Here is a 22,548-nt window from a genome sequence, read left to right on the forward strand (position 1 = left end):
TGTTTCGAGGTAGTTGCCTCTCGTCAGCAGGGAGTAGGTATGTGTGTGGGGTTGCTGCGTAGGCTGCCATAAAAAGTATTCTCAGGTAAAGTACCACTCAAGGCGCGCAGGTGCGTAGCCATGGGCTCGTCAGCCCCACCGGCTCAAGGAAGCCTGAATGTAAACAAAAATCCGATTGGCCGCACTCTGCTAGTCCTACCAGCGTGTTACCCCAAAGAATTGTGGTCCATGAAGTAGCGTCGGCGGGTACGCCTATGCCAAAAGTTTAAAATGAAAAGTGTCGCGTTAGCCATCCCTGGACACGTGTTTCGAGGTAGTTGCCTCTCGTCAGCAGGGAGTAGGTATGTGTGTGGGGTTGCTGCGTAGGCTACCATAAAAAGTATTCTCAGGTAAAGTACCACTCAAGGCGCGCAGGTGCGTAGCCATGGGCTCGTCAGCCCCACCGGCTCAAGGAAGCCTGAATGTAAACAAAAATCCGATTGGCCACACTTTGCTAGTCCTACCAGCGTGTTACCCCAAGGAATTGTGGTCCATGAAGTAGCGTCGGCGGGTACGCCTATGCCAAAAGTTTAAAATGAAAAGTGTCGCGTTAGCCATCCCTGGACACGTGTTTCGAGGTAGTTGCCTCTCGTCAGCAGGGAGTAGGTATGTGTGTGGGGTTGCTGCGTAGGCTGCCATAAAAAGTATTCTCAGGTAAAGTACCACTCAAGGCGCGCAGGTGCGTAGCCATGGGCTCGTCAGCCCCACCGGCTCAAGGAAGCCTGAATGTAAACAAAAATCCGATTGGCCGCACTCTGCTAGTCCTACCACCGTGTTACCCCAAAGAATTGTGGTCCATGAAGTAGCGTCGGCGGGTACGCCTATGCCAAATGTTTAAAATGAAAAGTGTCGCGTTAGCCATCCCTGGACACGTGTTTCGAGGTAGTTGCCTCTCGTCAGCAGGGAGTAGGTATGTGTGTGGGGTTGCTGCGTAGGCTGCCATAAAAAGTATTCTCAGGTAAAGTACATCTCAAGGCGCGCAGGTGCGTAGCCATGGGCTCGTCAGCCCCACCGGCTCAAGGAAGCCTGAATGTAAACAAAAATCCGATTGGCCGCACTCTGCTAGTCCTACCAGCGTGTTACCCCAAAGAATTGTGGTCCATGAAGTAGCGTCGGCGGGTACGCCTATGCCAAAAGTTTAAAATGAAAAGTGTCGCGTTAGCCATCCCTGGACACGTGTTTTGAGGTAGTTGCCTCTCGTCAGCAGGGAGTAGGTATGTGTGTGGGGTTGCTGCGTAGGCTGCCATAAAAAGTATTCTCAGGTAAAGTACCACTCAAGGCGCGCAGGTTTGTGAAGGGATATGGGTCCATTGTGACTTCCCTCACAGAACCCACCTCCAAGAAGATGCCCAAGAAGGTTAACTGGACAGTTAGTTGCCAAAAGGCTTTTGACACCCTGAAAGAAGCAATGTGCTCAGCACCAATTCTAAAAGCTCCATATTATGCCAAGCAGTTTATAGTGCAGACTGATGCCTCTGAGCTAGGGATAGGAGCGGTCCTATGTTATGTTATTGTTATGTTCTGTTATTAAAATTTATAAAGCGCACGATTACCATTCCGGTGTCCTGGCGCTGAGCATTGACTACCTAAACAGATAACATAACTAAAACTGAGAAAAGAACCAAGTCTTGAGATCCTTCCTGAACACACTAATGTCAGGGGAGTTTCTTAGTGAAAAAGGAAGTTCATTCCAGATTCTAGACGCACTTGTTACAAAGCTTCTACCTCCCCAGTTAACTTTTTTGAAGCTAGGGGTTTTCACTAGTTTTGGGCCGGTTGATCTAAGGGTTCTGGAAGGGATGTACCAGGAAAACTTGCTTCTTAAAGACTGTGGACCTGTCCCGTTCTGAACACAATACATAGTGCCTTGAATCTAGATCTCAGATGAGTAGAGAGCCAGTGTAGCTTTTTAAGTTCTCCTTTGACTGAGACTGACCTAGGGGTCTTGGTTAACAGTCTGGCTGCTGCATTCTGAATAGTTTGGAGCCTATTCTGATGTTGAGCTTGAATATTGACATAAAGACTATTACAATAGTCAAGACGTGATAATATCAATGCAGTCACCACAGTTCTTATGTTCCCCTCAGAGAGAAAGAACCTGATTTTCCTGATCATTCTCAATATCAGCGAGCATCCAGATATCACCTTGCTGACCTGGTCTCCCATATTGAGTTTTTCGTCTACCACAACACCCAGGTTTTTGGCTTTCCTGCGGGGTGCGGGACAGAGACCAAGATCCGCAGGCCACCAATCTGGTGTTCACATCAAGGGGTTATTGCCAAATCTCAGAACCTCAGTTTTAGCTGAGTTCAGCTTGAGGCAATTGGCCGACATCCATCTGGAGATAGCGCCCATGCAGTCTGAGAAGCGTGCTCCAGTTTCTTTTTCAGCTCCCTCCTTCACTGACAGTACAATTTGAGTGTCATCCGCGTAGGAGGTAAGCTGAAATCCAAAAGCTCTGATAATACCAGCCAGGGGTGCCACGTAGATATTGCAGACCAATGATGAAGGCCAAGACCAACCTGTTGCTTTTATCAGCAGGAGGCTACTCCCCAGAGAGCATCGTTGGAGTGCCATTGAAAGGGAGGCCTTTGCTGTGGTTTGGTCCCTGAAGAAGTTGAGACCATACTTGTTTGGTACTCACTTCCTGGTTCAAACTGACCACAGACCTCTCAGATGGCGGGGGGGGGGGGGGAGAAAGTGCCATCTTTCTTGCATGGTATGCCCCCACTTTTTGCTGAATGTACTTTGACTGAGTATGCCCTGGACTCTTGCCAATCAGGTGCCCAGGGCCTATGTTCCTTCCCTAAAAACCTCAACCCAAATTGGCAAACCCTGGCCACATGTCAGCCCTTGGTAAATGGTACCCGTGGTACCCAGGGCCTCTTGACCAGGGAATGCCTCTAAGGGCTGCAGCACTCATTGTGCCACCCTTAGAGGCCCTGTACCCTAACACACACACACTGCCCGTGCAGGCTGAGTGTCTGGGTACAAGACAAAACAAAGAGTTGACATGGCACACATCCCTGTGTGCCATGCCCACCACCTGCACTGCCCTGGCATACATCAGCCACCCCTCTAGCTGGATGCCCTATGCCAGTGGTGTGGGCACAGGAGCATGAGCCCTGTTCCCCTACAGTACCCAGGTCCATTCCTGGGCACTGTAAGAGCAGTGCTGCCATTTAAGAGTACATGGTGCTGAGAGCTCGTCAAACACGAACTCTACAGCACCATAATGGCAACACTGAAGACTGAGAAGTTTGGTATCAAACTTCTCAGCACATTAAACCTGCACTGATGCCAGTATGGGATTTAATGTACAAAGCACCACAGAGGGCATCTTAGAGATGCCCCCTGAAACCTAACCTACAATCCACGTCTGGTGTGGGAGGCTGCCTAGGCTGCCACACAGCAGACATGTTGCTGGACCCCTGGGTAGGAGAGCCCCGCTCTCCTGGGCCTGCAACAATGCACATCCTGGGCGAGGTGCTAGGTCTCCTCCCCCAGGATGGACAGGGGGAAGCTTCAAAGGCATGCCGCCTCTGTGAGCTTCCCCAGGCCATTTGCTGTACCCTGCAAACTGGCCCCCACCGGTTCTCACCTCCCACTCTGGCGGGAAGACTGGCCGGAAACCCCAAATAAGGACAGGGGATGTGCCAGCCTGCCAACCCCACCTCGCAGGTGGGGGAGGCGAGGTGAAGCACATCCCCGGGCACTCGCCATCCTGAAGATGGGAGGCCCTGCCCAATCAGGACTAGGCTACTGCCCCCCTCCCACAGGAGAGTGGCAGGATAGGGGGTGTACCCACCCCAGGGCAGGGACCCATTGGTCCCTGCCCTTTACCTACCTGTAGCGCCCCTAACTCTACTATTTAGGGGCCCCCTGAACGTTCCTTCCTTAGATTCCAGATTCCGAAAAACAAAGAAGAGCAAGAAGAAAGAAGACCCGCCCTGCAGCTGCTAAGAAGAGGAAGACACCAACTGCTTTGGCCCCAGCCCTACCGGCCTGTCGACTGTCGACCCTCGAACCTGCTCCTGCTAAATCCCGGCACTTCATGTGGCCAGCAACCTCACAAACCCCGGAGGACCTGGCTACCTTGTGACTCCGAGCACCTGGGACTCCCACGAGCAGTGGCTCTGCTCAAAGCAAGTATCTAACCCCTGACATCAGCCCGGAACCGACAACCCTGCACACTCTTCACCCGCCAAGCCTGGCCTGTGCTTGAGTGGACCAAGACCCCGAGGACGTCCCCCCGGCGACTGGAACCCCGAATCCGGCACCCAAGGACCCACCTCGATGCTCCTGACGACGCCTGCAGCCTCAGAACCAGGGACCCCCCACCGCGATCAACAAAGGGTAAGATTTCCCGACACCAAAAGGCACCCCTGCACCCGGCGCCCTGCGGCCCCCTGTGCCCGACTCCTGGGTATCTACCTATCCTCCAACTACCCAACTTACCTTTCGAAGTGGTCGTGGCACCTGAAGAATCTTTGTCCCCGAGCTTGCAGCCTTTGTTCGTCCTTGAGCTTTTCCACAGCAATCCATTGAGCGCCGGAAGGCTCAAAAGCACCCTGCACTCAGCCACCCGAGTGGCCCTGGCAGTGCAACTTCTACTCCTACCTACTTCCCCATTTGCCCTGAGCAAGTGACCAGGAGCCTAGCTCCCACAGCCGCATGGCCTGCTAGTCAGCAGCCACCAACCAAGGGCCCCCTGCCTCCCATAGGATAACATTGGGCCTAACTCACTCTGCACCCGGCTGCCCCTGAGGGTGTAACAACTGTACTTACTTGATCCTGGGAGACCCCTGAATCTATGCCCAGAACCTTAACTCTGCCAGTCGAGTACTTACCCAAAAGCCGATAACTCACTTTTCTTCCATAGGGTAACATTGACTGGTTTCTCTTGAAATTTCTTCTAAGTGTGGAGTTTCTAAACTTTAAAATATTCACCTAAAATCAAACAAGTAACGAAAACGGAAATACTCACCTGCTATTAGGAGAGATCCTAGTGCTGGATCTTGGTGCCCAGCACTGACCCTGAAAAGTACTTACGACCGTACTTACCACTAACTCAATTTTCTCCCATAGGAAACCATTGACTGTTTTTCTGTGAAATTTCTTCTAAGTGTCGATTTTTGCAAACTACAAATATTCTTTAAAAATCGTACCAACTGTGAAAATGTAATTATTTACCTGTTTTAGATAGATGTCCCAGTACTGAGCCTAGGAGCCCAGCACTGGATTACAAAAGTAACGAGAACATACTTTACCCGTAACTCGAATTTTCTTCCATAAGAAACCATTGACTGTTTTTCTGTGAAATTTCTTCTGTCGATTTTGCAAACTTATAAATATTCCTAAAAAATCACCTGTATAACTTAAACGTAGTTTCTCAACTGCTTACAGGTGGTACTCTAGTGCTGTATCCAGGACCCAACACTGACCTAGAAAAAGTAACCATAACCCCACTTACCTGCTAAGTGAATTTCCTTCCATAGGATAACATTGGTAATTTGATCAAAAAAAGTTTCAAAGTGTCAACTTTTAAAACAGCACAATATTTCATAAAAATCACAACAGTAACTAAAACGTGTTTACTCACTTGTTTCCAAGAACTGTCCCAGGACTGAATCTAGGATCCAGTCCTGGAGTTAGAAAAGTAATCCTGAAAGTAATCAATTGCATATAACTTAAAATTCCACATTAGTTTTGGCCTTCATTTTAAACATTACATAAAGCATCATAAAAGTAATTTGTCATTCCTTTGGAGACAGAAATCTGTGCCTGGTCACAGGCCATAAACCTGGTCATTTGATAAGAAACGCAGGTCTCTACCTTGTGTGGACACAATGTGGGGCCAGTGGGTACGTGTCCAGATGTCCGGCATGGGGAGCATATGATCACTGCGTATAGTGTGCATTCTGTGTTCTGATTGGCTGAGTGTTCCTAACTTAGTGTGACATCTGACTTTGTGGTGTTTTGGGAATGCGCGCCCCTCCTGCCATGTGTGTTTTATTGGGTCCAATCTCCTTAAACCATTGTGGTGTTGCTGCCTATCTGTAGGATCGATCTGGCTTTTTCCTGTTCATGCGTTTGTCCAAGGGTTACGTGGCACCCCACCTGTGATCTGTTCATCAGTTGCTTCAGGCCTAGGTCACAGGCCCTGCCTGACCACATACTTCAGACTCTGGGTTGAGAGGAAGGTCATATTGGGTGAATGAAAAAACAGTGATGCAAGTTCATTATTATACATATATATATATTGTGACGTGCATTGATTTCATATTTTTCAATATTAACAACTTCACCGTGTAATACACTACCAATGCTTCTAGACCCGTGTTACTTTGTTGTCAAACCTTAACTCAACCCTGGAGAGCTGTGATATCTGAAAGAAACATGTTAGTTAGATTCCTCACCTTAGAATATCCCCAGGCGTCAGGCTGGATCCGGAAAGATTTTTGTACCAATACCCCTTGCGCGTCGCTAGGCGTCGTCTGCGGCTCCCCGTCCGTCGTTGGCGTCGTGCGCCGGAATGACGTCGTCGGAGTACTTAGACGCCGCCCTCGCGCTCTGACGTCAGTTCTTCTTTTTTCCGCGCCAGACAGCGCCGATCCGGGAAGAGCTTACCCCTTAGTCAATATTTGACTAAACTTTTTGACTCTTTTTGGTCTTCTGTCGACTCGACTCTGGTGCCGGTAGGATGCCTGGGTTTAAAGCCTGTGACTCCTGTCGGTAACGGACCACCATTGTCGGTGCCTTTACTGCCTGGGGGCCGACCACGACGCGGAGTCGTGCCCCGATTGTCAGGCCTTGACCTCGAAGGCTAGGCGGGAGCGGTCCCGTAAGCTTCTCGAGCTTCGGCACTCGGCTCCGTGCCGCTCACGGTCCCGGTCCAGGAGGAGGTCCAAGGACCGGTCGCAGAGCCGCAGTCACCATCATCGCTCGTCGGGCTCGAAGTCTTCGGGTAAGTCGAAGTGATCAAAGAAGTCCAAGAGGCGACACCGCTCTTCGAACTCCCCTCGTCGGTCGCGCGACTCGGCTGAGGGTCAGGGTGGTCCCACCCCCGCGGCTCCGTCGGAGCCGCAGGAGCCGCATCCGTCTCCATACCCGCCGGTCCCTGGGACTGACGCGACTCCGGCGGAGGTCAGTGCCTTCCTCTCGGCCATAAGGGGCCTGGCTCCGGCCCAGGCGCCGTCGACGACTTCGGTCCCGACGCCGCAGGTCCCCGAGGGATCCAGGCCTGGATCTCTGTTGGCGCCGGTCGACCACACGACGTCTCCTCCGCCGGCACCGACGCTGGTTCCACCTCCGGCGCCGTCTCCGGACGACGCCGTTCCCCGGTTTAGCCCATGTCCGGATCCAGCGCGGCGCCGCACCCGACGCCGATGGATGAGCGTTTCATCTACCGCCCGGCTCCGATCATTCCTCCTGTTTATCAGGAATCGGATGACGGGGGCGACTGGGAGGGGTCTGAGGACCCTATGGGCATCCAGGGCCAACTTTCACAGGACAGGGCAGACGAACTGGGGGATGCCAGTGGTCTTGACACTTCACCGGACGCTGGTTTCATCTCTCCTCCGACTGTGGCCTCGGAGGAAGGTGCAGCTTTCTCAGTGGTGCTACGCAAGGCGGCCGAAGCCCTGGGGCTCGAGTTGCCTGCTGTGGCCGTGAGGACTAATATCCTCACAGAGGTGTTTCAACCGTCAGCAAGCTCCACAGAGCCTCTGCTGCAGTTCAATGAGGCCCTCATCGACGTTCTGCAGGGCACTTGGTCCAAGCCCTCCACAGTTCCTCCTGTGGATCGGAACGTGGCCCGGCGCCACCGCCCTGCTCCGGGCGACCCCAGTTTCCTGTCTCAACACCCCACCCCCGAGAGCCTGGTTATCCAGGCCTCCACTTCCCAATCCTCCTTCCCATCCGCTCCTCCGGATCGGGAATCCAAGAGGCTGGAACTGTTCGGAAAGAAACTGTTCTCTTCCCTGAGTTTGAGCCTGCGGTCTTTGAACACGCTTGCCTCTTGGACCGTTTCTCCCACTCTCTGTGGGATGCGGTGGAGGACGTGCTGCCCCTGTGTCCGGAGGAGGCCCGGACACGTCTCTCCCAGGCACTTGCTGACGGGCGAGATGCAGCGCGACATGCCATACGGTGTGGACTTGACACCACGGACTCGCTGGGTAGGGCGATTTCCACCACGGTGGCGCTCCGGCGCCACGCCTGGCTGCGGTCCACGTCTTTTTCGGGGGATGTCCAGAGTACCCTCATGGATATGCCCTTTGATGGCGCTCGCCTTTTTGGTGAGAAGACGAATAGTGCGCTGGCTCATTTTAAGGACTCCCGGGCTACGGCCACGTCCTTGGGTCTCTCGGCCCCACGGCCGCAAACTTCCGCCTTTCGCCCCTTTCGTGGCCAAGGAAGGGGCGCCTCCTCACGTTCGCCTAGCAACCGGCCGCAGAACCAACTTGCATGCGGTCGCGGACGTGGGTTCCGCCGTGGCGGTACTAGAGGACAACGTGCCGGTCAGTCCACATCCACCCCGGCAGCATCCGCCTCAAAGCCCTCCTAGTCCGAGCTTTCAGGCCCATTCCACGCCAGTGGGCGGCAGAGTTCGCCATCACCTGCTCCACTGGCGCTCCATCACTTCGGACAGGTGGGTGCTGCAAATCGTCCGAAGGGGCTTCTCCCTCCCCTTCGAGACGACCCCTCCAGCCATGCCACCGCAGTGCCACCGTATATAGGAGGATCACTTGAATCTTCTGCGGGAGGAAGTTACGTCCCTCTTGGCCAAAGAGTCCGTCGAGCGCGTTCCTGGTCCAGGAGTAGGCCGTGGTTGCTATTCCCACTACTTTCTGGTTCCCAAGAAGGGCAAAGGGGGCCTACGCCCTATCTTGGACCTCAGGAGCGTCAACACCTTCCTCCGGAAGGAACGGTTCAAGATGCTAACTTTATCTCAGGTTCTGGCTGCCCTCGACCCTTGAGACTGGATGGTAGCGTTGGACTTGCAGGACGCCTATTTTCACATCCCCGTCCTGCCGGCTCACCGGCGTTACCTGCGGTTCACAGTGGGTCAGGAGCACTTTCAGTTCACCGTGCTCCCCTTCGGCCTCACCAGTTTCCCTCGGTGTTCACGAAAGTGATGGCGGTGGTCGCAGCTCATCTGCGCAGATCGGGGGTTCCAGTCTTCCCCTATATCGACGACTGGCTGTTGAAGGCGGGCTCGCCCCAGCAAGTCGTCTCCCACCTCCAGACTACGGCCGACCTCCTGCATTTGCTGGGGTTCTCCATCAACGTGCCGAAGTCACACCTGAGACCCTCCCAGAAGCTCCTCTTCATCGGAGCGGTTCTCGATTCGGCGCAGTTCCGGGCTTTTCCTTCGGAACAGCGGGTCCGGGATATTCAGGCTCTGATTCCCATCTTTCGGCCTCTATCCTGGGTTTCGGTCAGGTTGGTGCTGCGACATCTGTGGCTGATGGCCTCCTGCATACTGTTGGTGCATTACGCCAGGTGGCAAATGCGGGCTCTGCAGTGGGACCTGAAGTTTCAGTCGGCCCAGCATCAAGACAACCTGTCCGACCATGTCTTGATCTTGGAGAGGGCACTGCGAACCAGTTGCAGTGGTGGCTCACGGACCGCGATTGGGTCAGCGGCAGATGCCTCTCCCTACCCCAACCGGAGCACGTTGTAGTGACGGACGCGTCCCTCATGGGATGGGGGGGCCATATGGGAGAGGCGGAGATCAGAGGACTCTGGTCTCCGGCGGAGGCTCAACTCCATATCACTCTTTTGGAGCTGAGAGCGATCCGGCTTGCACTGAAAGCCTTCCTTCCCTCTGTCCGGGGAAGTGTCGTGCAGGTGTTCACGGGCAACACCACCGCCATGTGGTATTGCAACAAACAGGGCGGGGTGGGGTCGTGGATTTTTGTCAGGAGGCTCTGCGCCTCTGGACATGGCTGGAACACCAGGGCATCACCCTGGTGGTTCAACATCTGGCGGGCTCTCTGAACGCCAGAGCAGACACACTCAGCCTCCGGTGCATGATGGATCACGAATGGCGTCTGATCTCGGACGTGGCGCAAGGTCTCTTTCTGCAGTGGGGAGAGCCTTGGTTAGATCTATTCGCCACCGAAGAGAACGCGCAATGTCAGCAGTTCTGCGCGTTGGAATTTCCAAGGCAGCACTCGCTCGGAGACGCTTTTCGTCGCGAGTGGAGTTGCGGTCTGTTGTACGCCTTTCCGCCTATACCACTTCTGCCCAGAGTGCTGAAGAAGATCAGACGCAACCGGGCCCAAGTCATCTTAGTGTCTCCGGATTGGGCACGAAGGTTCTGGTATCCCGAGCTACTCAGTATGTCAATCGATCCCCCGATACGACTGCCTCTTCAGGAGGACCTTCTGTCGCAGCAGCAGGGGACTGTCCTCCACCCGAACCTGTCCAGCCTCCACCTCCATGCGTGGAGATTGAGCGGCGGCAGTTGATGCCTTTTGACTTGCCTCCTGAAGTCTGTGATGTCATTCTGGCAGCCAGGCGTCCCTCCACAAAGACGGTATACGCCTGCCGGTGGAACAAATTTGTGGCATGGTGCACAGCAAAGGCTGTGGAACCCCTTTCCGCCCCTCTTTCTGAGGTTCTCCTCTTTCTTCTTTCTTTGGCCCAGCAGGGCTCTACTTTGGGCACCTTGAAAGGTTATCTTGCTGCAATCTCTGCCTTCTTACGGCTTCCTGATCAGCCTTCTCTTTTCAGGTCCCCTGTTGTTTCACGTTTTCTCAAAGGCATTACTCACATGTTCCCTCCTGTCCCCTTCGTAATGCCTCAGTGGGACTTGAATCTTGTTCTGACCTTTCTGATGTGCGCTCCTTTTGAGCCTCTTCACAATTGTCCCATTCGTCTTCTGACCCTGAAAACTGCTTTCCTGGTAGCTATCACCTCGGCTAGACGGGTGAGTGAGCTCCAGGGTCTGTCATCTAAGCCTCCCTTTCTTTCTGTTCATCCGGACAAGGTTTTCCTCCGGACTCGTCCTTCTTTTCTACCAAAAGTGGTAACCCCCTTTCACATCGGGCAATCTGTCACGCTGCCCACCTTCTTTCCGCCTCCGCATCCTTCAAAAGAGGAAGAGAGGCTCCACCGTCTGGACCCAAAACGGGCGCTGTCCTTTTATTTGGACCGCACCAAACAGTTCCGGGTGGACGACCAACTTTTTGTTGGATACGTAGGAGCTAAGAAAGAGAAAGCGGTACACAAACGGACCATCTCACGGTGGGTCGTGTTGTGTATTAAACTTTGTTACTCCTTGGCAAAAAAGGACCCTCCTGTTGGGCTGAGGGCCCATTCCACCCGGGCCACAGCGGGTACTACTGCCTTGGGCCGGGGAGCTCCCTTGCAGGACATCTGTCAGGCGACGACGTGGGCTTCACTGCACACGTTTGCCAAGCACTATTGCCTGGACAGCCAAGTCCGGAGAGATGGCTACTTTGGCCGTTCTGTTCTCCAGGACTTTCTGGTGTGATCTTGGTTCGCAGACCCACCACCGGGGTTGGTATTGCTGGGGTATCTATTCTAAGGTGAGGAATCTAACTAACGTGTTTCTTTCAGATGAACAAGTTTCTTACCTTCGGTAACGATGTATCTGTAAGAAACATTAGTTAGTTAGATTCCTCACCGACCCACCCATCCTCCCCGTTCTGCGAACTGACATCTAGGGTTAAGGCTATCCTTTTCAGGGCCCTAGATTTTTTGGCACCAGTGTCGGTCTCTTGCATGGCTCTGCGTTCCTGGCGCGGAAAGCTATGTACAAGAACTGACGTCAGCGCGCGAGGGCGGCGTCTAAGTATTCCGACGCCGTCATTCCGGTGCACGACGTCAACGACGGACGCCGAGCCGCAGACGATGCCTAGCGACGCGCAGGGGGTATTGCTACAAAAATCTTTCCGGATCCAGCCTGACGCCTGGGGATATTCTAAGGTGAGGAATCTAACTAACTAATGTTTCTTACAGATACATCGTTACCGAAGGTAAGTAACTTGTTCTTCGAGCAGTAAGGCTTCAACAAAGGAACACGTTTAATGCATTTAAACCATAGCAGATCAATTGAAGAAGAAAGAAACACGACTCTCATGAAATCCGACACCAATTTTTATAAAAATAGCATATATTTTTATGAATTTGTGGACAACAAAATGAACAAGATCCACCATAGAGTTCCAGGGATATAGATTTTCAAAGAACAGTAAATCAAGACTTTTCTCTCAACCGCAAACAAACACTGGCAAAGTGAATACATTTGTTACTTGGAAAGTTTTTCAGCAAAAAGTTACATCAATGTTGGAAGTACTTTGAGCAACCAAATCTGATGGATAGCCAGTCAGTGGAACCTGCAATGTCCAAGGAAAGAGTTACCTTGGTCAGAATAATAGTCTTCAGTCCAGTTCCAGTGTTAGTGGTCCTTTGCCATGGAGTGGTCCTGATGCAAGGGATACAGGATGCTGAAGAGGCTCATAGGTGCTGAAGGTGGTATGCAGTCGATGGGGGTCTTACTAGGGCCACTCCTGAGTCCGCGGTCCTGCTGGGGCAACTTTGGCTACAGGGGTCGTTCTCCCTCGAAATCCTCTTTGGTCCAGCAAAAGTCTAGTCACCACTGGACTACTGGTCACAGAGCACAACCAAACCATCTGTTCCTGTCTTATGACAATAACTTTCTTTCTGGACGCCCAAACAGTACTCGGATGACTTTCTTTTGGCCCAACAGGCTCTAGGGCATCTTTTAAGCATCTGGTTTGGATCTACCAGTGCTGCGCTGTGTCGTGGAGCACTATCCGGTCATCTGGCCTAACATCTCACCTAGACAGGCTTCCTCAGCTTTTGGGGCCCTGTGCTACAAACAGGAAGCCTCAGCTTTTGTGGCCCTTGTGAGAAGTTGGCCTGATAAATGATGTCACTAATTCTAGTGTACACCTTGTATCAGTCCAAACAACCCTTATGGTGATTGGTTGTAAAGTCAACCTTATAGACCAGCTATCCTAGTGGTAGCATGGATAAGAGCAATCTTAGGCTAAACTCTGAATGGCATGTGAAGCCAGCTGTTATACCATATGTAATCCCTTGAATACCAAATGAAAGGACACCACAACAGATATATATATAAAAATAGAATGTATTTATTCTAGGCAAACCCTCAGCACTCTTTATGAGATTCGAGGTAAGTACAACACAGTCTTATTTAAGCATACATTAAGTCACACAGGTAAGTAATACAGTTAGGCCCTAGGGGCCACGCAAACCATATACTAAGTAAGTGGTATAAGGACCACTGTCACGAACACAGGATAGGCCTAGGCCTAGAATCGCTGGGGCTACACTATACTACCAACGGTTAGGAAGTGGGAGGCCCACGGGATTCAGGTGCAGAGTGGAAACACTCACGCGTAATGCGTAAAAGTCAATAGAATCACTAGCAGTTAGAAATAAGCAGTTTTAGGACACTTCTGGTATAGCTAGAAAGTCGAGACTCGGAAACTAGGCCCTAGGATAGTCAATACCCTTGTGAGCACTGAGGTACCCAAGTTACCTAGCCCACGGGCTGCGGGTGCATAGGCGTGAACTTGCGTCGGGTTTCGTCGTGGACTTCTATGGATGCCTGAAGGAAAGTTGCTGACAGGCAGTCAGTGAAGAGTGTCCGGTGGATCCCAAGGTGGGGATCAAGTAGGAAGGAACCTGCAAGCAGAAGGGACAGAGTCTAGGTCACCAGCCAGGAGCCGGGAAGGAACCAGGCGATGTCGTGAAGATGCAGGTGAAGAGGTGAAGCTTGTCGCAGCAGCCACGGGTACCAGGAGACGTCGAGGACGACCAGGACCAGGAGGTGAGCTGTCCCACGAAGGCTCTTGCTGTCGGCGGCGTCGAAGTCGAGTCAGGACCCAACAAGCCTTGGCAAGCGGAACCCACGAAGAATGGAGGACTTGCTTCTGGTGCAGACCAGGAAGGTCTGGGGTGCTTCTCTTTTGCAGAGGAGCAGGGGCCAGTCTGGAGGAGCCAAACCAGCAGCGGAAATTCAAAGTTGTGTCGTCACACAGGCCACTAGCCAACGGGCAAGCAACCGGACAGACGCAGCAAGCAGGAAATGCAGAAGGGCCCCATGCAGGACTCGTGGAGTGTGGGGGGGCTGATCTTCGCTGCAGATGGTGCTTGGGGTTGGGGCTTCTCAATCCCCGGTGCACAACTTCGAGGGTACCTCAGAAGCTGCACTCGAAGATACTCGCCACTTTTCTCAGGTAGCCAGTCCCACGTCTCTCGTCGCCTCCACGGATCTCAGCTCGGCTGTGGATGTGGATCAGGGTCCGAGAAGTCTGGAAGTCAAGGCTCTGGTCGGGCTCTGCAGTCGGTCCCTCGTAGAACTTCAGCAAAGCAAAGGGTAAGTCTCTTGATGGTGCCTGTTTGCACAGGGTAGCCACTCCTTGGCCACAAGGGAGATTCTTCAGTCTTCTTCTTTCGTCGAATGTCGAAGGTCCAGAGTTTCTGTTCAAGTTGCAGGTTCAGGATAATCTAATCTCCTGGGGCCTAGCTACCACACTTATACTAATCTGGGGGGCTGGGTTGCCTGCTAGGTCACGGCTTATGGGTGGGACCTGGGAGGGGGGTGGTTACACCCCCTTTCCTTTGTCCAGTTTCGCGCCAGGACTGGGGCTGGAGTGCCCCAGCACCGGTTTGAACTGGACTATGCATGGGACACCTTGTGTGCCCCAGGCAGTGTCTCGTTTCTTTCATCCCTCCCTGCCCCAATACACTAAGGCCTGTCTGGGGTGGTGCTCGCACCTCCCAAGGCAGGAAACCTATTGTCCAAGCCTCCCATGCCGGGATCACTCCCAGCAGCAGGAGGTCAGACTTGTTTCGTGGCAGCAGCATCCATTTTGTGATGCTGGGGCTCTGGTTAACTTTAACCGGGTAAGTAGGTTTCAACATGTCTTCTCCCTCTAGAAGGGAGGGATAATATCCTCATCACCAGAAATGGGATGGGGGTATTATTCCAAAGTGTTAGACACCTTACACGACATGTTTTGATAAAGCCAAATCATAGTTACCATATCCGTTTAAGATTATAAGGCACTTTAAGAGTATATGGTAGGCTATATCATAGAACAGCTATAAGGACATGGTTCCGAAAGCTGCAGACAGGCTCAGCTCATGCTAGAGCACCATCTCACATGTTACCAAGCACTCTGCCTCCAGGATTGTTAAGGCCTGCCATAGGAGTGACTGATAGGTTACCCATGTGTCTATATATAAGGTAGGTGTAGGAATACTACACCTAATCAAGGGGTGATTACACGACCTTGCCCCAGCTGAGTGATCAGCCAGTTGTGTCATGATGGAAGGCAAGCCAGGGGTGGCATAATACATGCTGCAGCCCCTGGTAGGCCTAGGGTACACCCATGCCCTGGGTACCTAAGGTACACTGTACAGGGCCCTATAGGGTGATCCTTACCAATTGGGTTATGTACCTAAAGTACATAGTATGAATTTAGAGAGAGAACAGCTGGGCTGTGGGTCTGATTAAAAGGCCCACAGCCACATCTAAGTCGAAAACCAGTGAAGCAAAAGCAAAAAGTGGGGATGAACATAGAAAGCAGACCCTACTCTCCTACAAGGCCAGTGGTCTGGATACCTCACCAGACCTCGGTATGCTTTCTCCCCCTACCATGGCCATCGAGGAGGGAACCTCCTACGCTGTGGTTTTCCATTGGGGCGGGTGAGGCCTTGAGCTTCCTATGACAGCGGTCAGGACTAACATCCTGACTGAGGTGCTTCAGCCAGCAGCGGCCTCTTCGGAGCCCCTGCTGCCGTTCAATGAGGCCCTCACAGATATCCTTCTGGGCACTGGATCCAAGCCCAGCACAAGGGCTCCTGCGGATAGGATGATTGCCCGCTTCCACCGCCCGGCCCCGGACGACCCAGTTTTCCTCTCCTAACACCCTACCTCTGAGAGCTTGGTGGTCCAAGCCTCAACATCAAAAGGCACGTTCCCTACTTCTCCCCCAGATAGGGAATCCAAGAAGCCGGACCATCTTGGGAAGAAGATGTTTTCTTCCGCCAGCGTAGGACTGCGGTCGGTGAACATCGCATGTGTCTTGGGCCGCTACACCCACTCTGTGTGGGACATGGTTGCGCAAGTGCTACCACAGTGCCCGGAGGAGGCCTGGGCTGTACTCTCCCGTGCGGCCGCAGAGAGTAGAGATGCAGCGAAGTTCGCCATTTGGTGTGGGCTGTATACCGAATCGCTAGGTAGACCGATTTCTACGTCAGTAGCCTTGAGCCGCTACGCCTGGCTGAGGTCCACTGGCTTGTCCGGCGATGTCCAATCGACTCTTTTGGACAAGACCTTTGATGGCAGTCGCCTGTTTGGCGATAAGGCGGACAATGCGCTCGAGCGCTTCAAGGACTCTAGAGCTAATGCCAGATCCTTGGGCCTCGCTGCTACCTCTCGCCCCGTTCAGACCGCCTTTCTCCGCTTTCATGGCTGCGGAAAGAGTGCCCCACCATGTTCCACCCAGGGCCACAGGCCAGCGCAAGCTGCTCAGCCTCTGCGCGGCCAGGGAATTGGGACCCAGTGCTCTGGACCTGGAGGCCAGCGGGTGGGCCAGTCCACCGGTGCCCCCGCTGTATCAGCCTCCAAATCCTCCTAGTCTGACCTTTCAGGGCCACCAGTTGCCAGTGGGCAGCAGGATCCGCCAGCACCTCCACTGGCACGACATCACGTTGGACAGGTGGCTTTTGTAGATAGTGCAAAGAGGCTACTTCCTCCCCTTTTAGACTACCCCTCCCTCCATGCCACCAACACCCCATCGCATGTCGGAGGATCATTTCTCCCTTCTCCATCAGGAAGTTATGGCTCTCTTGGCCAATGGAGCTATCGGGCAAGTCCCTGTGCCAGAAGTAGGTCGTGGTTGTTATTCCACTACTTCCTGGTGCCCAAGAAGGACAAACGCCTGCGTCCAATCTTGGATCTCAGGGACATCAACCACGTCCTCCGGAAGGAGAAGTTCAAAATGGTTACATTGGCTTAGGTCCTGTCTACTCTGGAGACTGGATGGTAGCATTGGACTTGCAGGACGCTTATTTCCACATCTATGTCCTGCCAGCCCTCAGGCTTTACCTACAGTTCAAGATAGGCCAAGAGCATTTTCAGTTTACCGTGCTCCCCTTTAGCCTTACCAGAAGCCCCTCGGGTGTTCACTAAAGTGATGGCGGTGGTCGCAGCTCATCTGCGTAGATCAGGGGTTCCAGTCTTCCCCTATCTCGACGACTGGCTGTTGAAGGTAAGCTCACCCCAGGCTGTCGTCACCCACCTCCAGACTATGGTGTTCCTCCTGCACTCGCTGGGGTTCACTATCAACGTGCCGAAGTCACACCTGATTCCCTCTCAGAAGCTCCTTTTCATCAGAGCAGTTCTGGATACAGCGCAGTTTCGGGCTTATCGTCCCGAGCACACCTCCGGGATATTCGAGCTATGGTACCAATGTTTCGGCCTCTATCCCGGATTTTGGTGGGAATGACCCTGAGGCTGCTGGGCATCATGGCCTCTGGCATCCTGCTGGTGGATCATGCCAGGTGGCATATGCGGACCCTGCAGTGGGACCTGAAGTTCCAGTGGGCTCAGCATCAGGGGAATCTTTCCGATTGCATTCAGATCTCAGAGGACACTGCACATCAATTGCAGTTGCGGCTCACAATCCAGGATTGGGTCAACGGAAGATCCCTCTCCCTTTCCCCCCAACCAGAGTTCACAGTGGTGACAGATGCGTCACTCCTGGGATGGGGAGGTCACATGGGGGAGGCAGAGATCAGAGGCCTCTGGTCTCCGGCGGAGTCCGGGCTCCACATCAACCATCTGGAGCTCCGGGCAATTCATCTTGCACTGAAGGCGTTTCTTCCTTTTGTCAAAGAGTAGTTAGTGCAGGTGTTCACAGATAACATCACGGCCATGTGGTACTGCAACAAACAGCTTGGGGTGGGGTCGTGGACCTTGTGTCAGGAGGCTCTTCACCTTTGGACGTGGCTGGAACATCAGGGCATGTACCTGGTGGTTCAATACCTGGCAGGTTCTGTGAACGCTAGGGCGGACGAACTCAGCCGCCGGTGAATGATGGATCACGAATGGCGTCTTCACTCAGAGGTGGTGCAAGGTCTCTTTCAGCAGTGGGGAGAGCCTTGGTTAGATCTGTTTGCCACAGAAGAGAACGTGCAATGTCAGCAGTTCTGTGCTTTGGAATTTCCAAGGTGGCACTCGCTTGGCGATGCTTTTTGTCGCAAGTGGAATTGCGGTTTTCTATATGCCTTTCTGTCTATACCACTTCTGCCAAGAGTGCTGAAGAAGATCAAACGCGACCATGCCCAAGTTATTCTTGTGGCTCCGGATTGGGCACGAAGAGTCTAGAATCCCGAGGTCTTGAACATGGCCATCGATCCTCCGAACAGACTGCCTCTTCAGGAGGATTTTCTGTTGCAGCAGCAGGGGACGGTCCTCCACCTGAACATGTCCAGCATCCACCTCCTTGCGTGGAGATTGACCGGCGACAGTTGACAGCTTTTTACCTTCCTCCTGAAGTCTGTAACGTTATCTTGGCAGCCAGGCGTCTCTTCACCAAAACAGTATACGCCTGTATATGGAACAAATTTGTGGCATGGTGCGCAGGAAAGGCTGTGGATCCCCTTTCAGCCCCTCTTTCATAGGTTCTCTTCATTCTTTCCTTGGCCTAGCAGGGCTCTGCGCTGGGCAATCTTAAAGGCTATCTTTCGGCCATTTTGGTCTTTCTTGGCCTTCCTGATCAGCCTTCTCTTTTCAAGTCCCCTATTGTAAATTGATTTCTTAAGGGCATTACTCTCCTTTTTCCTCCTATTCCTTTTGAAATGCCCAATTGGGACTTGAATCTTGTCTTGACTTACCTTATGTGTGCTCCTTTCGAGCCAGTACATAATTGTCTTCTCAGACTCTTGACTTTAAAAACAAATTTTCTGGTTGCCATCACCTCTGCTCGCAGGATGAGTGAGCTTCAGGCTCTATCTTCTAAACCTCCTTTCCTTGCTGTCCATCCGGACAAGGTTGTTCTAGGGACTAGACCTTCTTCTCTTCCCAAAGTGGTTAACTCTTTCTACATAGGACAGACCATCACTTTGGCCAACTTCTTCCCGCCCCTGCATCCTTACAAGGAGGAGGAGAGACTCCAATGTCTGGATCCCAAAGGTGCGTTATCGTTTTATGTGGATCGCACAGAACACTTCCGGGTGGACGATCAACTCTTTGTTGGCTATGTGGGCGCCAAGATAGGTCGGGCCGTGCAAAAACTAACTCTCTTGATGGGTTGTCCTTTGCAATAAAATCTGTTATTCCTTGGTGAAAAAGGAGCCTCCGGTAGGGCTGCACGCCCATTTCCCCAGGGCAACAGCAGCCACTCCTGTTCTGGGACGTGGAGTCCACCTCAGTGACACCTGCCAGGCAGCCATGTAGGCATCACTGCAAACGTGCACTAAGCATTATTGTCTGGATAGTCAAGCCCGGAGAGACGGCTTCTTTGGCTGTTCAGTTCTCCAAGACTTTTTAGTGTGAACTTAGTTTGCAGACCCACCTCCGGGGTTGGTATTGCTGTGGTATCTATTCTAAGGTAAGGAATCTATAACTAATAGTCTCTTTCATATGAACCTTTGGTAACGATATATTTGTAAGAGACCTATATTAGTTATAGATTCCTTACCGCCCCACCCATCCTCCCCGTTCTGCGAACTGCCTTCTAGAGCAAGGGATTCCCCTTTAAGGGCCCTAGTTTATGCACCAGTGGTCAGTGTCTTGCATGGATTTGCACTTCTGGCATGGAATGTCGTGTAAAAGAACTTTCGTCAGTGCACAGGAGCGACGTCTAAGTAGATATTGCAATGTCATTCCGGCGATTACGACGAATGCGGAGTCGACTGACGCCACCTACCGACACGCATCGGTACTGCTGAGAAAAAATTCTCCTGATCCAGTCTAACACCTGGGGGGTAATTCTAAGGTAAGGAATCTATAACTAATATATGTCTCATACAGATATATTGTTACCGAAGTAAGTAACTTGTTCGTTATGGCTAGTTGGGCCTACTTTAGGGGTGATTACATATATTAAAAATAGAGATTTGGGATTTGTTCTTACCTTAAATGGCAAAGTCTAGATAACAGTTTAAAACTGCCCTTCCAGTCTCCAGTGGCAGACTGAGAGCCATGTTTTACCTTGTCGCACCCAGGGTGACATAACAATTGCAGTAGTCCCTGGTGACACTCTAATTTAAAAACCCCAGGTACCCTGGTATTATGTGCCAGTAAGTTGGCCTATGCCAATTGAGGACAAGCCAATTAAAGATGCACCTTTTTAAGGGTCAGAAGACATGTACTTAGTCCTGTTTAGCAGATCTCGGCGCCTTTCAGAGCCGTTACACCAGTACCTAGTAGTCAAAAACCTGTTTCCTTACACTTTATACAAGAGATTTTTTGTGTTTGCAAATGTTAATGAACGTCCTATGATGGAAGCCTTCTTTTTACCAAATTGACCCTTTTAATCAATGTATGGTAGCAACAAAGGTTTCTTACTTCTCGTGTTTCCATTTTTATTCCGCAGGTTGATACTCTAAATTCTGAGCTGGCAGGCGAACGTAGTGCTGCCCAGAAAAGTGAAAATGCGCGCCAGCAACTGGAAAGGCAGAACAAAGAGCTTAAAGCTAAACTGCAAGAGTTGGAGGGGTCTGTCAAATCAAAATTTAAGGCAACCATTTGTGCTTTAGAGGCTAAAATTGGACAATTAGAAGAACAGCTTGAGCAGGAAGCGAAGTAAGGACTAAACTTGAACTCTCATGTGTAGTCTTAAGTGTGTGTGTGTTTTCTCAATTTCCTGCCTTTCCAGTTCACTGTTCTACACACAAGAATTAATTTGACCAAATGATAGGGTTTGTATGCTGGTGATAACATTTGTTCTATCATCATCAATGACTGCCTGCATGGTCAAGCCTATTCAGGAAGTACAGGCTAGCACCTGTAGAAGTGGTTTACCTAACAAATAAGCCATCACTTTTCCCTTTTTGATTGCTTTTCTCTGCTTTTGCAGAAGATGGCAAAGGTAAATGGTGATACGGAACTATGTAGTGTTAATCCCCAGAAATGCTATTATGACCCTGAACGTTGGCACAGAGTTCACTGCAAGAATATCAAAAAGTCTGTCTTTCCTTGTTCTTTATGTTTTAGCTGTTAGTCAAACCTGCTGATCCCAGTTATTTATTTTCGTTTTAACCACTTCTGTTTGTAAATCCTTATAGAGGTCTTCATCTCTGTTGCTTTGTTTCCCAGGGAAAGAGCTGCCTCAAACAAATTAGTTCGACGTACAGAGAAGAAATTAAAAGAAGTTTTCATGCAAGTGGAAGATGAGCGCCGTCATGCTGATCAGTACAAAGAGCAGGTGAGGGCAGCAATCAGTTGAAGGAATGCCAAATTGGAGAAGGATAGATTGATTTAGGTACTAGGCAATGCAGTTCTTATATTTAAAATATGTTCATTTGATATGGAAGCAAAAATTACTTACATTTTGTTATTTTTTAAAATACTTTTTCTACTAGTGTATAGTTTTGTATAGTGCTAAATGCAACAAACTACTCCCAGCATTGGGCCTAAAGATCTTTATAAGTGATTATGGTTTTAGAAGCTTTAGACACCTAGGGGCAGATACCCATTAGTGGCTTAAAAACCCTTATGGCCCCCTGCAAGATACAGTAAATGATTCCTATTACTGTCATTGACCCTTACCCTTTGTCTTCTTAAAGACTCACAAAGCCAAACTACTCCTCAGTAAACACACACTCAGGGGCTCTGAATTTAGATAGCATAATTAATTCTCAGGAGAAGATGCAAGGCCCTGCAGTATCAAGCATAAATAGTCATGAAGTAAAACAGAATGTTTGTGGCATGTGTGGCTATCGATACAAGGTGAATCTACAGCACTACACACTACAAACATATGCTTACAGGTTAAGTAACGTTCTCCTTGCACGCTTAAACCTCGCAGAGAACCCACTCAGTTACACAGACAATTTAAGGTCTTACCGTTTATGCTGCCAGTGCTGTCAAAGGAAGAATAATACTCCAGATTCCAAAAATTGGGGGCAGAAAGAGATGGTGACAAAAAAACTGTAGAGTCAGGAGAGTTTATGTCAGCACCGTGTGTTCCTGCAGATACACATTGTAAGAAAGTGCCCTATTTGACATGGTTGCCCCCACTTATTACCTGGTACCTGATGTGATTTCGACTGAAAGTGCACTGAATTCCTGCTAACCAAGTCCCCATTGCCAGACCTCTTTCCCAAAACTGTGCAATTGGTCCCCCAATTGGCAAAACTTTAGCACCCTCTGTAAGCCCCTAGTAAATGGTACCCTGGTACCTAGGGCCTGAGGTACTAAAGGGCTGTAGCACAAATTGTGCCAGCCAAAGGGACCCCTCACAAAGCACA

At 51.3% G+C, this 22,548-nt stretch overlaps 1 protein-coding gene across 4 annotated transcripts in view; it reads left to right on the plus strand.

Annotated features, from left to right (window-relative positions):
- Nucleotides 1–22,548, plus strand: part of MYH10 (myosin heavy chain 10) — a 1,171,079-nt gene that overhangs the window by 1,074,040 nt on the left and 74,491 nt on the right. For all 4 annotated transcript variants that reach the window (XM_085616842.1, XM_085616841.1, XM_085616843.1 and 1 more), the window contains 2 exons: nucleotides 20,673–20,881; nucleotides 21,395–21,503. In XM_085616842.1, coding sequence (XP_085472968.1) covers nucleotides 20,673–20,881; nucleotides 21,395–21,503 — 318 coding nt within the window. The remainder of the gene's footprint in view (nucleotides 1–20,672; nucleotides 20,882–21,394; nucleotides 21,504–22,548) is intronic.

This window comes from Triturus cristatus, chromosome 7 (genome assembly GCF_964204655.1).
Source record: "Triturus cristatus chromosome 7, aTriCri1.1, whole genome shotgun sequence".
In the NCBI taxonomy this organism is placed as follows: domain Eukaryota; kingdom Metazoa; phylum Chordata; class Amphibia; order Caudata; family Salamandridae; genus Triturus; species Triturus cristatus.